Genomic DNA, 15,717 nt, shown 5'->3' on the forward strand with positions numbered 1-15,717 from the left:
GGAAGTCACCGTGCACAGAGGGTGCACGCACCTGCAGAACCTCCTGTCCATTCTCCCTACAGAATCTACACTCTCTCTGAGGAAGTCACCGAGAACAGAGGGCGCGCGCACCTGCAGAACCTCCTGTCCATTCTCCCTATAGAATCTACACTCTCTCTGAGGAAGTCACCGTGCACAGAGGGCGCACGCACCTGCAGAACCTCCTGTCCATTCTCCCTACAGAATCTACACTCTCTCTGAGGAAGTCACCGTGCACAGAGGGCGCACGCACCTGCAGAACCTCCTGTCCATTCTCCCTACAGAATCTACACTCTCTCTGAGGAAGTCACCGAGCACAGAGGGCGCGCGCACCTGCAGAACCTCCTGTCCGTTCTCCCTACAGAATCTACACTCTCTCTGAGGAAGTCACCGAGAACAGAGGGCGCGCGCACCTGCAGAACCTCCTGTCCGTTCTCCCTCTCGTTTTCCTCCGGGGCTTTGATCAGGTAGCAGTGGTTGCAGCATTTTTTCAGCTCCATCACAATATTCAGGAAACCGGAGGTGCTGCCTCTTGTCCCTTTGGCAAGAGCCTTGTAATTCCTGGTCAGAATCCACCTGCAAATCATAGGTGGTGATGATGTCAGATTCAAACAAATAGAGACGGGGGTGCTCTGAAACGCTGACGACAAACCGGAGTCCAGTCTATCCTCTGTGCTCGTCTGGGAGTGCACAGGAAGCGAAGCGCCCAGCGCAAATGCTAAAGAATGCACAGAGCTGGGGTCGGCCCAGGCCAGGCTGTGAGGAAATCTACACAACGCAGACTCATTGTCCTCACTCACAGCGTTTACAAGGACACGGGGAGAGTGGGGTAAAATAGACTTAAGGGACATGCCACAAGGTATGGGCTTACTTAGACCCCAATGCAAACAAGCGCAGGGGTGTGTCTGTACTTGCGTGTGAGCGCACATTTATGACAAACAAGAAAACGTAGACACTCACTGGACGTTTTAAAAATATTAAAATAATCACTGATTTTTTTTTTTGGCATAACAATATTGATATTGTGTTTGATCCTTTTTAATTGAGGTGTAACTGATATATAACACTGTATTCACTTCAGGTACACCCATTACGATTCAGTACCCGCGCAGCGCAGCTGGCAGCTTACTTGTAATACTGCTTCTGCAGGGCCGACATCTCCACGCGGAGGATCTGCTCCACCTTGGCGGGGAGCGACTTCTCCACGTCCTTCTTGACTCTCCGCAGCAGGAAGGGCTCCAGCACCTTGTGCAGACTCTGGTAGCCGTTCTCCCGCCCTTTCCCGTGGTCTTCCTCGAAGTCTTCCCAGAACTCAAACCTGGAGGTCAAACAGTGCAGTGGTGCTTAGTCACACAGAAATAAAAGGCGTTTTTCCAACAAACGTTATTTCAAAAGGACTAAATGAAAACAAAATCTTTTAAAAAGAAAAAAAAAGATTCTTCCCTATAAGGAAAGATAAACTTTCTCAGTCACTAGCTCTTGAATATAAGAGGGGAAAATGCAAGTGCATTCATTTCATCAGTGTGCCCTGGATAACAGGTCTCCAATTTTGAGACTGAATCTCGAGTTTGCAAAACGTCAGTATCTCATGCAGTTAGTATCTACACAAACGCAGTAAGTTATTGTGTGAGCTATTATGCAGGAAAAATCACCATAACTATCTTTCAATACGCTACAGTTCCTTGGGAAAATGAAATTCAGAGGTGAAAGAGTCATTAGTGGCAGTATTAGCGTGGTCGCCACTCAAAGGTAAAAGCTCTATCACTTCTATTAACGACCTTCACTGTTCAAACACTGAAAAGCCACTGCGTTATAACAATAAACACGATGACAGCCCTCAGACCGAAAGAACCCAAATGATATGTTTAATATGAGTGACATAAATTCTAGTTAGGAATTTTAAAAGTTGCCACCCATAATAAACAGTTCTGCCAGAACACTAGATACTAGTGCCTTAAGCTTAACTTGTTAACTCAGCCAACTTTGGTTTACTGGAGGATTTGCAGCAGAAATCGGGAAAGAGACATTAAGATCAAACTTCCTTCAAAAAATAAAAAAAAGTAAAGACAATGTACTTTATGTGGATTAGGGAAACGTGCTGTCTTGCCACTGGAAGGCCTGCTTGGAGCAACTAGCTGTTCTGTGTGCAGAGAGTTCAGGAGGGGGGAGTGTGCCATCAACGGGCCACAGGGCACTGCCCTGCGGCTGCTCCCACACCAGGCGGCCCTGCCTGCTAAGGCCTTCAGGTCCCATAACAACGAAATCCAGGGCCTCAGCGTGATCCGGGGCGACGGAACAGTCAAGGCATACGCTCTCTGATGAGACAGACAGAGACGGCAAACGCCAGCCCTGCCACCCGGCACAATGCCCGCACCAGCGTCTGCAGCCATTTCTAAACTCAGGCCCAGCCAAGGACCACACCGTGCACTGTCAGGGGGGTCCACAGGAGCCTTAGAAATGTCCCCAAAACTGCTTAACTTTCACCTAAAAATGACCAAGAAAAAGGGACAAGACACAGGCTACTGTCATCAAAAAATTATATAGATCACTGCTGATCCTTCAAAGAGTAAAAAGATTAGGAGGATATCCTGTGACTTTATGGCAATAAATGGAACAAGTGAGATGAAACAGATAAATTCTTAGCCACAAATTAACAACACTAAGTCGGGGAAAAAAACCTGACTAGATCTATAACTGAAAACTGAGTCAGTCATTAAAAAATTTCTCACAAAGGAAACCTAAGGCTATATTGGTGAAGCCTATCAAATATTAAAAAGAAGAGCTACACCAACTTGATGAGTTCTTTCAGAAAACAAGAGAGGAGGGAACATTCCCCAATTCATTCTATGAACCTGATACTAAAGTCAGGCAGACATCAAAACAAAATAGAAAACCGAGAGACTAATATCCCTCAAAAACACAGATGCAAAAATCCTCAACAAAACATTAACAAACTGAATGCAACAATACAGAAAGCATTCAACGTCAGGATCAGGGCGGACTTACCCAGATTAACATCTAAAACGGAACTATTAATACCACACTGATAGAATGAAGAACAAACACCACAGGGCCATCTCAATATACATACACAGAAAGATAGCCCATGACAAAATCCAACGTTTATTTCTTATAAACACTCTCAAAAACCAGGGATAGAAGAAAACGTCCTCGGCCCAACAAACAGTACCTACAAAAATCCCATTGGGCCCTGGCCGGTTGGCTCAGTGGTAGAGCGTCGGCCTGGCGTGCAGGAGTCCCAGGTTCGATTCCCGGCCAGGGCACACAGGAGAAGCGCCCATCTGCTTCTCCACCCCTCCCTCTCTCCTTCCTCTCTGTCTCTCTCTTCCCCTCCCGCAGCCGAGGCTCCACTGGAGCAAAGTTGACCCGGGCGCTGAGGATGGCTCTGTGGCCTCTGCCTCAGGGGCTAGAATGGCTCTGGTTGCAACAGAGCAATGCCCCAGATGGGCAGAGCATCGCCCCCTGGTGGGCGTGCCGGGTGGATCCCAGTTTGGCGCATGCGGGAGTCTATCTGACTGCCTCCCTGTTTCCAACTTCAGAAAAATACAAAAGAAAAAAGAAAAAAAGAAAAAAATATCCTATTGGTCCCATTCGACCCCTACCAATTCTATCCATCATGGAGGATCTAGCCAGTACAACAAAAAGGCAAGAAATAAGACATCCTATCCACACTGAGGAAAGGAAATACAACCACCTTTATCAGGAGAAGATGTGACCCTGTATCTAAAAAATACTGAGAAATAAACAACAACAAGAAACTGTGGGGAAAAGCTTTGCAAGTTCACAGGATACAAGATCACTCTACAAAACTCAGCTGGAAAAAAAGCTAGTAATCAATACAGCAGCATAAGAACAGATACATGTATCAGTGGGACAGAATGGACATTTCAGAAACAGACCATTACATTTAGAGTCGCAGCTGATTTTCAGTGAAGGTACCAGGCAATTTAATGAAGGATACCATTTTCAACTAATGGCAGTGGGACAATTTCCAAAATCCCTCAGCAAACAAGATTGAACTTAGGCCTTCACACTTAACACTTTGAACAAAAAGTAATTCGCCCTGGCTGGTTGGCTCAGTGGTAGAGCATCGGCCTGGCGTGCAGGAGTCCCAGGTTCGATTCCCGGCCAGGACACACAGGAGAAGCGCCCATCTGCTTCTCCACCCCTCCCCCTCTCCTTCCTCTCCCACAGCCAAGGCTCCATTGGAGCAAAGTTGGACCGGGCACTGAGGATGGCTCTGTGGCCTCTGCCTCAGGCACTAGAATGGCTCTGGTCGCAACAGAGCAACACCTCAGATGGGCAGAGCATCGCCCCCTGGTGGGCATGCAGAGTGGATCCCGGTCGGGCACATGCGGGACTCTATCTGACTGCCTCCCCGTTTCCAACTTCAGAAAAATACAAAAAAAAATCAAAATAGAACACAGACCTAACTGTAAAAATTAAAACTTCCAGAACAAAATAAAAAAGAAAGCCTTTGTAACCTTAGGTTAGGCAAACAATTTTCTTTTATGACATTCAAGTGGAATCTATTTTTTAAAATGCTAAATTAAACTTCACCAAATTGAAAACTTTTTGCTCTGCAAAAGGCAATACTAAGAACATGAAAAGATAAGCCACAGACTGGGACAATTACAGTATTTGCAAATCATGTACTAATAAAGTATTTGCATCCAGAACACTAAAAAGAAAAAAATTAGAAACCTGTTCAACTCGAAAGACAAGCCGATCCAATTTTATAATGGGCAAAAGATGTGAAGAGACAGTTTACCAAAGATACACAAGTGACTAATGAACACGTAAACAGATGTCTGACATTATTAGCCACCCTAGAAATGCTAGTCCAAACCACCATGAGACAGCACGACAAGAGACTGACAGCACACCTTGTATTGGTGATGACAGAGAAACCAACAAATTCAAACAGTTTCCTAATAGGAATGTAAAATAGCCCAGGCTCTTTGGAAAATAGCCTGGTAGTTTTTTAACAATATAAACCCCACTCCTGAGCCTCTAACCAAGATAAAACATAGGCCACACAAGGACACAACAGCCCAAAACTAAAGCAGCCCAAATGTCCATTAACAGGAAAATGGACAGGCACACAATGGAACATTAGTCCATAAGAGAATAGCTCCTGATCAACTATGACAAAGGTGAATCTCAAAAACATTGTGCTACGTGAAAGGAGCCAAAAACAGAAGCCTAGTTACTAGGATTCCATCTACATGGAATTTCTAGAAAAGGTGTATCACTAGGGATAAAAGCTGAGTCGTGACAGCCTAAAGCCGAAAGAGATTAGCTACAAACAGGCGAGAGGGTTTTTGGATGAAAAAATATTCTAAAACTAGATTATGGTGATGGCAACACAACTCTAAAGATTTAGAAAAAAAATAATGAATCATATATTTACAATGGTACACTCAACGACATGTCAATTATGCCTCAATAAGTTGGTTTAGAAGTTAACACCTTATGAGGGAAGGGACCATTTCTATGCTGGTCATTAGACTATCCAGAACGTGTCGATCCATTTCTGACACACAGCAGGCACTCACATCTTTTCCGAATTTTAAACAAGACGGGCATTTACCTTGACAACTCTTAACTGAACTGTTTACTGAGTGCCAGGTCCTATTGTAGGCAATGTAGGCCATTGCCTACAATAAAAGTAAAAAAAAGTAAAAAAAAAGATCCCCATTACATTTGAACTCATAATTTAGTGAAAGAGAAAATAAATGAAAAAAGAAAATAGAAAAAAGAGGTGCCACACAGAAAACAGAACCAGGTCGGGACAATAAGCGTGGTTATGAGGTTACTTGAAGGTAAGGTGGTCTGAGAAGACCTCCAAAGGGAGGTGGTCACATCACCTGAGGCAGAAACCTTAAGAAGTGACTGGCTATGTGACAAGAACATTCCAGATTGCAAGCAAGGCAATGGCGTGGCATGCTACAGGGGTAAGAGGGGGCCAGACGGCTGAAGCAGAGCAATGGGAGAGACAGCGGGCCAACAGGAGTCAGAACTGTCAAGGGGCAAGCTGAGCAGGGTCCCTCAAATTAGAGCAACAACATTACATTTCATTGTAAGGATCATCCAACACCACTGGATAATTCTGTCTTTTCTGGAATGTGCATACCATCTCTGTCATGAAAATCCTCTCAAAATAGACACCCCACAGATCTTTAATAGGATCTGACCAAGACCTGAAGCTGACGCTTCTGTTTGCAGAGGTTTGGATCTGAAGTATTTTTAGGACTCATCACACGGTGTACCTGGAGACTTCACCTGAATTGTGCTAACCACCTTAGAACAGTGAGGTCTAACATTTCTTATTTACTCATTATTTCCCCAAAGCAGTAACTGATTTAACGTGTTTGGTATGCAATCTAATTTCTTCCTCAACAGGCTGATTTCTGTGCCTTCTCTCATTTATTACGGAACATTTTAATATTGTCCCTGCCTCAGTTAACGCTTTGCTTTCCCCAAAACATGCCGTCCATTGTCCCTAAGGTCTACTAAAAAAAAAGTTATAAAAAGCATTGGCATTTCAGACACTCTAGCATGTTTTGAAATACACAGGAAGGGAGCTTACTTCTCCGGCATAATAAAGTGCAGCAAGGACCAGAGCTCTTTGAGAGAATTCTGAAGAGGGGTCCCCGTAATCAGGAGCCTATGGTTGGACTTGAAATCAATCAGAGTTTTATATAATAAAGAGTCATCATTCTTCAACCGATGGGCTTCGTCCACTCCCAGAAAGGCCCAGTTAATACTGCCCAGCACAGTCTGAAGTAAAAAACAAAACAGAACGAGCCACCAGGTCAGAAGAGAACCCAAAAGTACTTTCACGTGTTAATTATCTCTACAAATGCCATCACAAAGATATACACAGAAACATTTATTCTTCACGGACTTCACGTGGATGAGGATGGTTCTGTTCATTCTGTTGGTCGCCCGGGTGAAGACGCAAATAGAGCGCGTCCTTCTCTAAAAGGGACGGGGGCTCTCTCATGCCAGGTACTGCTGCATGCCCACAGCAAAGACACAAAAATCGCTATGCTGGGCAAAAAAACCAAAAAACAACAACAAAGACATGATCTTGCCCTCTCTCCTTCATAAAGATTCTTCTCGCCTTGTTCTCCAGCCCAAACCCAAAGCGCAGAAACATCAAGAGCCACCAAATTGAACTTATTTACACTTATCGTCACCAATGGGATCACCTGCCACGTGCATTTCTTAGTAACTGCAGGAAGGAACTAGTTTAAAGAGCTTCATCGTCCTGTCCTTCTCAGAGACCCGCCCCATCATCTGTTCTGGAAAAGCCCCTTAGCAATGACTCAGGCCCAGTTTCCAACGACTGACTAGGACCTCAGCAGAGTGACAGGCCTAGATCCCCCTTCAACCTGTTGAATTTGAATGGATGAGGTGACCTGAGGTCCTCCCTTCAACGGAAGGTTCTGTTTTCTATTTATAACCTTAAGATTCTTTATGGATGTTTCCCATTTCTTTGCTTTTTTAAAGAAATAAAGAAAAACAACATGGCAGGTGGGTGGTGCCGACCTCACCATCTGGACAAGTCACACTAGAAGGTTCAGCAGTTGAGCCGCCGATTACACACCTTATCTTTTAAAAGGATCTCGTAGGTCGTTATAAGTGCATTGAACTTGAGTCTTTTGGTCTGAGAATGAATCCATTCATATTCCCGTATCTATAAAAGAAAACGGTAAATAAGATACAATTTCTACTTTGACCTTTTTAGACCCCTTCAAGTCTTATGCAATAGAAACATGCCCAATAAAAAGTATGATTAGAATTTAATATATATCTTACATATTCTAAAACGACCTAACCAAGCCAAGTACAGAGCAGTGAGAATTAGAAGAGCTCAGTTATGGAGCAGCAAACTTTACTGCCCTAACGTAAACAAAACTGTCATTTCCCTCTGCCCCTCCGCCCTCAACACAACTGACCCCGACAATATGCATTTCATCAGCAGTTGAACCGCAAAACCAAAATTTACTCAAGAAAATATAATTTGATTATTCTCTGGGCAGGGCAAATACTTTTAATCAACAGGTAAAACAAATTCCAACCACTACGTAGGTCAGCAAGTTCACTATCATAGAGCAGAAAGATGGGGGCCCCCCCCAAAAAAGGAAAAGGGAAGCTTAACAGCTGAATATATAACTCAACACAAATGAAAATAACATCAATGTGAAGGGACGCAAAAGCCAACCCGTGCCCACAGAGGGATAACTGGTCACGGGCACCCGAACAACACAGGGCTCAGGACAAAGCTCCCGCGTTTGGGTCAAGTCAGAAAACAGTCACAAGACAGGAGAACGTGCGGCTGACTGCCTCCAGAGGGGTAGAGATATATGTGTGTATATATATAAAGGAATACTGAACTTTTCAGAGCGCTCCTTGTCCTCACCCTTGAATGCTGGGCTTACATTTTGCACAATCTATTTTTTTAATCCTTTGTTTGCCATGGTTTTAAAAAAATGAATTAACAAAGCTAAAAACTGCTGCCTTCTTAGAAACTCAAATTGAGGGCCATGAAGTCTCCCAGGGTTTAGGTGAGACAACGAAAATATTTGATGCAAATAAGTTTGAATTAGCATGATAACACATGATTGTAACATTTCTCAGAGGTCTGCAGATTCCTGACAGCTTGCTCTTATTACCAGCAATCCCCCAGAAACAGTCCAGTCTTACAGAAGGGGGGGACAAAGCAAAAGGTATGGGACCAGACACACTGTCCGCACCCCACATTCTAGCTGGCCGGGGACAAGGGTTAAATGCTGAGTCAGTACCGTCATCAGCTGGTTGGCAAGACTGTGATCTACTTTGTAGCCCACCATGAGGATTACAGGTAATCTACGTAAGGCACCTGTCTCAGAGCCTGGCACATACTGAATGGATGCTTTCAAAAAAAAAGTCGTTATCAAGAACAGATCTGCTTGCTAAACGAAGATACACAAGTCCCAGTGTTCTTCATTTCTGCTGCTTAAGCTCAATCACAGGCAAAGCTCAGGTCGGCCGCCTTGGAGAGGCTCGCTGTCCTCTCCCCTGACTCCTTTCTTGTACGTTCTGCATCCTCACCATTTTAATTACTTTTTCTTAATTTAAAAATTGTTCATTTATACTTGCAACGTCACCATTCTGAAAGGTTAGGAATCGCACTCTGAGAACCCAGTTATGATCAGCAATACCTCTCTACTCAAACAGCAAAAATCATGCTGACGTTATTCAAGGTATTAACTCCTTATCATCCTTCAAAAATAAAGCCGTCTTGGAAATACAGAGGACAGAGGGAAGAGAGACAACATTGCAATCCGACTAAGCGATGCCCTTTCATGAATTTTCTTCAAGCAGTAAGCAAGCACGTTGCAGTTGTATTTTTATGAAACATACAGCTCCCAGTATCGGGGGCACGGCAAGGTGCCAGAATCGTACTTTTACTAAACACTATAACGGCTATAAGGTCAATTTCCAAAAAGACATTTATAACACAGATGCTATCCCCATTCTTTTTGTTTACACACCGTATTTCTGCTCATCAGGTCACCTATGTAAACCACTACGTTAATCTCTGGTGCCCAGATCTCAAACTCCCTCTGCCATGAGGTGAGGGTGGATAAAGGGACGACTATAAGAAAGGGGCCATACAGCTGGTGTTGGTGGAACAGGTAGGAGAGGAATGATATTGTCTGGATGGTCTTTCCTAGGCCCATTTCATCAGCAAGGATTACACTGTTGCTTCTGCAGAAAGAAAAAAAGAAATTGTTAGTGCGCGCGCGCGCACACACACACACACACACACACAAAACCAGTGAGGACACCAATGTCCTGTGCGCACGCGCGCGCACACACACACACACACACACAAAACCAGTGAGGACACCAATGTCCTGTGCGCGCGCGCGCACACACACAAAACCAGTAGGACACCAATGCCCCCCGATGTCACCGACCAAGACATTTTGTGGTGAGCCTCAAATGTATTTCCTCTCACGTGCAATGAAATCTGCTACATAAGAAAGTAGAAGATATAAAGAGCAGAGTGACGTGAATTCAGCATGATCAAGATTTGGATTCCCTTACTTCAAGAGCCTGGCCAAACTACATTGCTGGCCTTGCACTGTGGCCTGTACACCTACCCCTGTAACAGAGAAGGCAGGAGTGCACAGATGCATGGCCGTGGCTTCCCAGACAGAAGGCTGGGCTGACTGGCTAGCCCCACTGCTGGGGAACCCCAGCCTGACAGGTGCCTTGGCTCAAATCCCCCTCAATCCACCACCACCCACTGGATTGTTCAATGCCACACACACCACTCCCTAGACACACACGCTGCCGTGCACAAAGCCTGTTGTAAATACAGTGCCATCTACAGGCGTGGAGGGCTGACAACTCGGAATCCCACCCTATGCTGCTGAGTCAGAGCATCTGGAAAAGGGCTCAGGAAGCGCACTTTTAACAGCACTCCTGCACATTCTGATGCAGGTGCGTGCCTGGGACCACACTTTGAGAACAGTGCTTTAGCAGATGGGCTAGATTTCAACAGGATACCAACAGGAAAAGGATTGTGTGGATATAAGAAGAAAAAACTGGATGAAATGGCCAGAGTTAGGAAAATTACATTCAGGAAGTAGGAAATACCCACTCATTGGGCAGGAATTTAGAAATACACATATGACAGGTTGAAAACATTAAGTGTTTTGAAATCAGGCCACTGCACGTTTACACGTATATAATACACACTTAACCAGGGAACCAGAGAGCACCGAAAGGGATGTATGGGTTCAACACAACTTGATTTGAAAAACGAGGTGCTTCCTTCATTCACCAAAAAGAGATCAGATTTTTAATTTAGAGAAAAAGGACACAGACACACACAAAAAAAAATCAAAGCAAAATATACTTGAGGAGAATGATGAGGTCATTCCTCCGTAAATCTCACACTTATTTTATGTGCTGTTCAGATACAGCCTATTCCTGAGTCACTTCCCATCACAGCTCTCTCACCTATCCACCCTACTAGAAGGAAACAGGGTCAATGTCCACCAATATCTCCTCTCCCTAACAAGCTTTTTTCCCAGAATATTTTTGATCCAAAATTGGTTGAGCCTGACCGGACGGTGGCGCAGTGGATAGAGCGTCGGACTGGGATGTGGAGGACCCAGGTTCGAGACCCGGAGGTAGCCGGCTTGAGCGCGGGTTCATCTGGTTTGAGCAAGGCTCACCAGCTTGGACCCAAGGTCGTTAGCTTGAGCAAGGGGTTACTCAGTCTGCTGTAGCCCCATGGTCAAGGCACATATGAGAAAGCAATCAATGAAATCTAAAGTGCCACAACGAAAAATTGATGCTTCTCATCTCTCTCCCTTCTTGTCTATCTGTCCCTATCTCTGACTCTGTCCAAAAAAAAAATTGGTTGAACCTGGCCCTGGGCGGTTGGCTCAGTTGTAGAGCATCGGCCAGGCATGTGGATGTCTCAGGTTTGATTCCTGGTCAGGGTACACAGAAGAAGCAACTGTCTGCTTCTCCCCCTCTTCTCTCTCTCTCTCTCTCTTCCCCTCTTGCAGCCATGGCTCAACTGTTTTGAGCACATCAGCCCTGGGCACTGAGGATGGTTCTGTGGAGCCTCCACCTCAGAACTAGAAATAGCTCCGTTGCGAGCACGGCCCCAGATGGACAGAGCATCGGCCCCAGACGGAGCTTGCTGGGTGGATCCTGGTTGAGACACAGGCCCCAACCTCTGGAGAGATCCTCTAATCTCTGCAGGATCAAGTCTGTCTATCCTCCTAACACTTGGAAAAAAAAGAAAATTGGTTGAACCTGTGGATTCAAAAGGCTGGCTGTACTCTTCTTGACTTCAGAGTACAATGGTATTACAGATACATAAAAGAACACCCAGGGGGACTTCTCTCAATCACACAATTTTTTTATCTCTACAAATACTCAGCAGAAAAAAAGCAATTTTTCGCAACTAACAACAAAGAAGCCAGAAGCAGGGAAGAACCCGTCAGACAGCTTTTCCACCTACTTGCACCAGGAGTGAGCGAGCCAGTTGAGACCTTCGAGCTGATAGTCACGGAGCTCCAAGCTCTCCCCTCCCAGATATGCCGGCTGTTTCTTTAAAGCCACGAATCGTGGTCTCTGCTTAAGGGCCTGAGAAACGACAGTGAACAGAGCCCAGTGAGCAGAGCCCGGGTCTGAAAAACACTTTCTTCCTGACCCTGCGTGAAAATGTTTGCCACGACGTATATGCTGTACGCGCCAAAGCGTAAATCTTCAAATTTCACACCCAAATCACCACCCCCTCCTCCTTCCATCACGGCCCATGTGCCCGAGACCAGAGTGCGTCCTGAGGCACTCACTCATGGCCTTGCTCCTTCCCGGAGGTGAGTCTGTGACCATCACCGAGTGGCCCCTATTGTATGCCTTCTCCGCTGGACAGCAGCGGGTGAAGGTGGTGTTTTCAGCTCCAGACGTGTGAGGGACAGCAGTCTAGGAAGGCCCTACCTCCACGGTTTGCAGAGAACATGGATTCTGTGGCCAATTCAGTTTGGGAAACAATGAATTAAATTACATAAATTTCATTACAACTTCTTCAGAGTCTCACATGCCTGTGTCTCTTATGAATTGACAAGAGAAATTCAGGAATACTTCCCAAAGTTACTTGGCCACAGCTATGTCCCTTGTCCTCACGCTGGTCCTCCCTTCAGGGACTTCTGTATCCCCTGCTTCTCACCCTCTTCTCTCTCTCTCAGGATCCCTGGGTGGATCCTGGTTGAGGCGCATGCCCCAACCTCTGGACATCCAGGCTTTAATGAACGACTGCCCTCACACATAGCTCTTTAAATAAAATAGTGTTTGTTCTGCTGCCCTGCTCGGTGGAGGAGGCGTATTGATACCCATAAGATAAAGTCAAAATACCCTTCAAAGCCCTGGCCGGTTGGCTCAGTGGTAGAGCGTCGCCCTGGCGTGCGGGGGACCTGGGTTCGATTCCCGGCCAGGACACATAGGAGAAGCACCCATTTGCTTCTCCACGCCCCCCCCCCTGCAGCCAAGGCTCCATTGGAGCAAGGATGGCCCGGGCGCTGGGGATGGCTCCTTGGCCTCTGCCCCGGGCGCTAGAGTGGCTCTGGTCGCGGCAGAGCGACGCCCCAGAGCCCCAGAGGGGCATGCCGGGTGGATCCCGGTCGGGCGCATGCGGGAGTCTGTCTGACTGTCTCTCCCCGTTTCCAGCTATTTAAAAAAAAAAAAAAAAAAAAGATTTAAAAAAAAAATACCCTTCAACCTCTTCAAGACCTCCACACTGTGACCTCAGGGTGCTTGTCAACATTACCTTCCTCCTTCCCAACCTTGCTATTCCTTCTGCTGCACCGGGAGGATCTCTTCACCTTGGAGTCTTTCAGGACAAGGCAATACCCGGGGCCCATCTCTCCATCTACCCAGCACTGGTCTATCCTACAAACAGGGACCTGGTTCGAGGGCCACCACTTCCTCTTTAGAAAGCCTCCAATAATGACTGGGGCTCAGCCAGTTCACCTCTGTGCTCCTCTGACTGGGCTTCTCCTCACCGCTTTTATCACACTCACCGATCCTCCATGACAGATAGAGGTTCTCAAGATAGAGGTGTCATGCCATGAACTTGAGTGTCACCTTCTTGGAGACTGAGCCCTCGTCTTACATATACTTTTATTACTGAGGACTCAAGGACATCCCTCTACACACAGCCAAGGAGAAGGATGTGTACACCCAATCCAGCCAATACAGTACACTTAGTTACTAAATAGGAATCAAGAGATGCTCCTCTTCCTATCATTCTTCTTTAAAGTACTTAACTTCATTCAAGTGTTCTCCACAACAGCCCTAATTAGACACATCTCCTTCTATAAATTATAAGATTAAAGAAGTCAGCAAGGCCGCTATACAACTCATCCTATCCTCTCCTTTTAATGCTTTTTCTTCGGTGTCAATGGGAATTACCATTTACTTCAGTAGTAGTTTTTCTCCCCAGTTCCAGAGCGAGCAGCCCCTGACCACTCCCCCGGCCCCCGGAAAGCCCACCTTGCACTCCCTGGTCGGGATGGTCTTGGAGCTGTTCCGACTGTGGAAGCCGTCGATGCAGCCCTGGAACTTCTTCCCAATCAGCGCCTCGTCCTCCCAGCTGCACTCCGAGTAGGGCAGCCCCATCCACTTGCACAGATACTCGGGTTCGTTGGAAGGTGCCGGCTTCCGACTATGAGCTAGTTCGTGTACAAACATGTACAGGTCAGCCACTGTCCATCAAAGGGGGGGAGTGACATTCTGTTTTACACATAACCAGTGAAAAACATCATGGGGCAAAATTGTCAACACTATAAACTGCTTGTAAACACTGAGCAATATTTATGAACAAGATCTCTTGCTTACCTGGGAAATCTGTTTGACCCAGCGTAGATTTGCTCGTCTTCACAGCTAAACAAATGGAAGAGAGGAGAGAAGAGTGATCACTATAGTCAAGAAGGGAATGAGATTTTTAAGTCCTCTGAGAAGCAGTGAAAACAGACTGGCATCTCACACAGAAAAACGCAGTCGTGTTCTCACGGCCCCGTCTAGCTCTCACCCCGGTCCTCTGGTCCTCTGTCCCTCTTTCGGCAGAACTCCCGGGGACCGCTACTCTTCCTCCCTGTCCCCTCACTCTCCCCTCACTCTCTGGAGGCCACCCCAGTCAGGCTGCACCCCCCCCACTGCACACACTCACTTCTCCAGTGCCACACCAGCCGCCGGGTTCAAGGACCAGGCCCGGTGCTCACGGCCCGCCCGGCACCGACGGGTCCGACGGCCCGGGGGCAGGCCCTCCCCCTGAGCTGTGGGGCCCGCCTGCTCTCAGTGCAGCTCTCCCCTGGCCCCCTCCGCCTGGCTCACCGCTGCCCCTCCTCAGTCTCCTCCGCCGGCTCCTCCCACTTCCAAAGGCAGCAATGCTCTCACACCCCCCTCCCCAGACACTAGTGCTGACGACCTCACTCCATCGTAGGCTTTTTTTTTTTTTTTACAGAGACAGAGAAAGAGTCAGAGAGAAGGATAGACAGGGACAGACAGACAGGAACGGAGAGATGAGAAGCATCAATCATTAGTTTTTTGGTGCACACTGCGACACCTTAGTTGTTCATTGATTGCTTTCTCATATGTGCCTTCAGCAGACCGAGTGACCCCTTGCTGGAGCCAGCGACCTTGGATTCAAGCTGGTGAGCTTTATGCTCAAACCAGATGAGCCCGTGCCCAAGCTGGCGACCTCAGGGTCTCAAACCTGGGTCTTCCGCATCCCAGTCCGACGCTCTATCCACCGCGCCACCGCCCAGTCAGGCCATCGTAGGCTTTAAATACTACCTTACCTATCAATTCTCAAGTCAAAAACGCCAGTCCAAACCGAGCTCTCAACCTCAGGCCCACACGTGTGCAGCCTTCGCACTACCCTCCACTTAGACGACTGAGAAGGGCATCAGACCCAGCTCTCGTTTTGCTCTCCAAACATCAGCTCTTCCTTCAGTCTGCCCGTTTCCAGAAGCGGTACCCCTACTCCCGGGTCAAGATCTTGGCATTGGCCCTGACCAGTGGGCTCCGTGGTAGAGTGTCAGCCCGGCCCATGGATGTCCATCGTTTGATTCCCAGTCAGGGCACACAGAAGCGCCC

At 46.8% G+C, this 15,717-nt stretch overlaps 1 protein-coding gene across 3 annotated transcripts in view; it reads right to left on the reverse strand.

Moving 5' to 3' along the window:
* Positions 1 to 15,717, reverse strand: part of CHD2 (chromodomain helicase DNA binding protein 2) — a 124,224-nt gene that overhangs the window by 63,556 nt on the left and 44,951 nt on the right. For all 3 annotated transcript variants that reach the window (XM_066240294.1, XM_066240295.1, XM_066240293.1), the window contains 8 exons: positions 14,458 to 14,502; positions 14,113 to 14,291; positions 12,083 to 12,207; positions 9,585 to 9,801; positions 7,655 to 7,744; positions 6,632 to 6,822; positions 1,148 to 1,336; positions 432 to 594 (listed from right to left, as the gene is read on the reverse strand). In XM_066240294.1, coding sequence (XP_066096391.1) covers positions 432 to 594; positions 1,148 to 1,336; positions 6,632 to 6,822; positions 7,655 to 7,744; positions 9,585 to 9,801; positions 12,083 to 12,207; positions 14,113 to 14,291; positions 14,458 to 14,502 — 1,199 coding nt within the window. The remainder of the gene's footprint in view (positions 1 to 431; positions 595 to 1,147; positions 1,337 to 6,631; positions 6,823 to 7,654; positions 7,745 to 9,584; positions 9,802 to 12,082; positions 12,208 to 14,112; positions 14,292 to 14,457; positions 14,503 to 15,717) is intronic.

Source organism: Saccopteryx bilineata, chromosome 7, assembly GCF_036850765.1.
Source record: "Saccopteryx bilineata isolate mSacBil1 chromosome 7, mSacBil1_pri_phased_curated, whole genome shotgun sequence".
NCBI lineage: Eukaryota > Metazoa > Chordata > Mammalia > Chiroptera > Emballonuridae > Saccopteryx > Saccopteryx bilineata.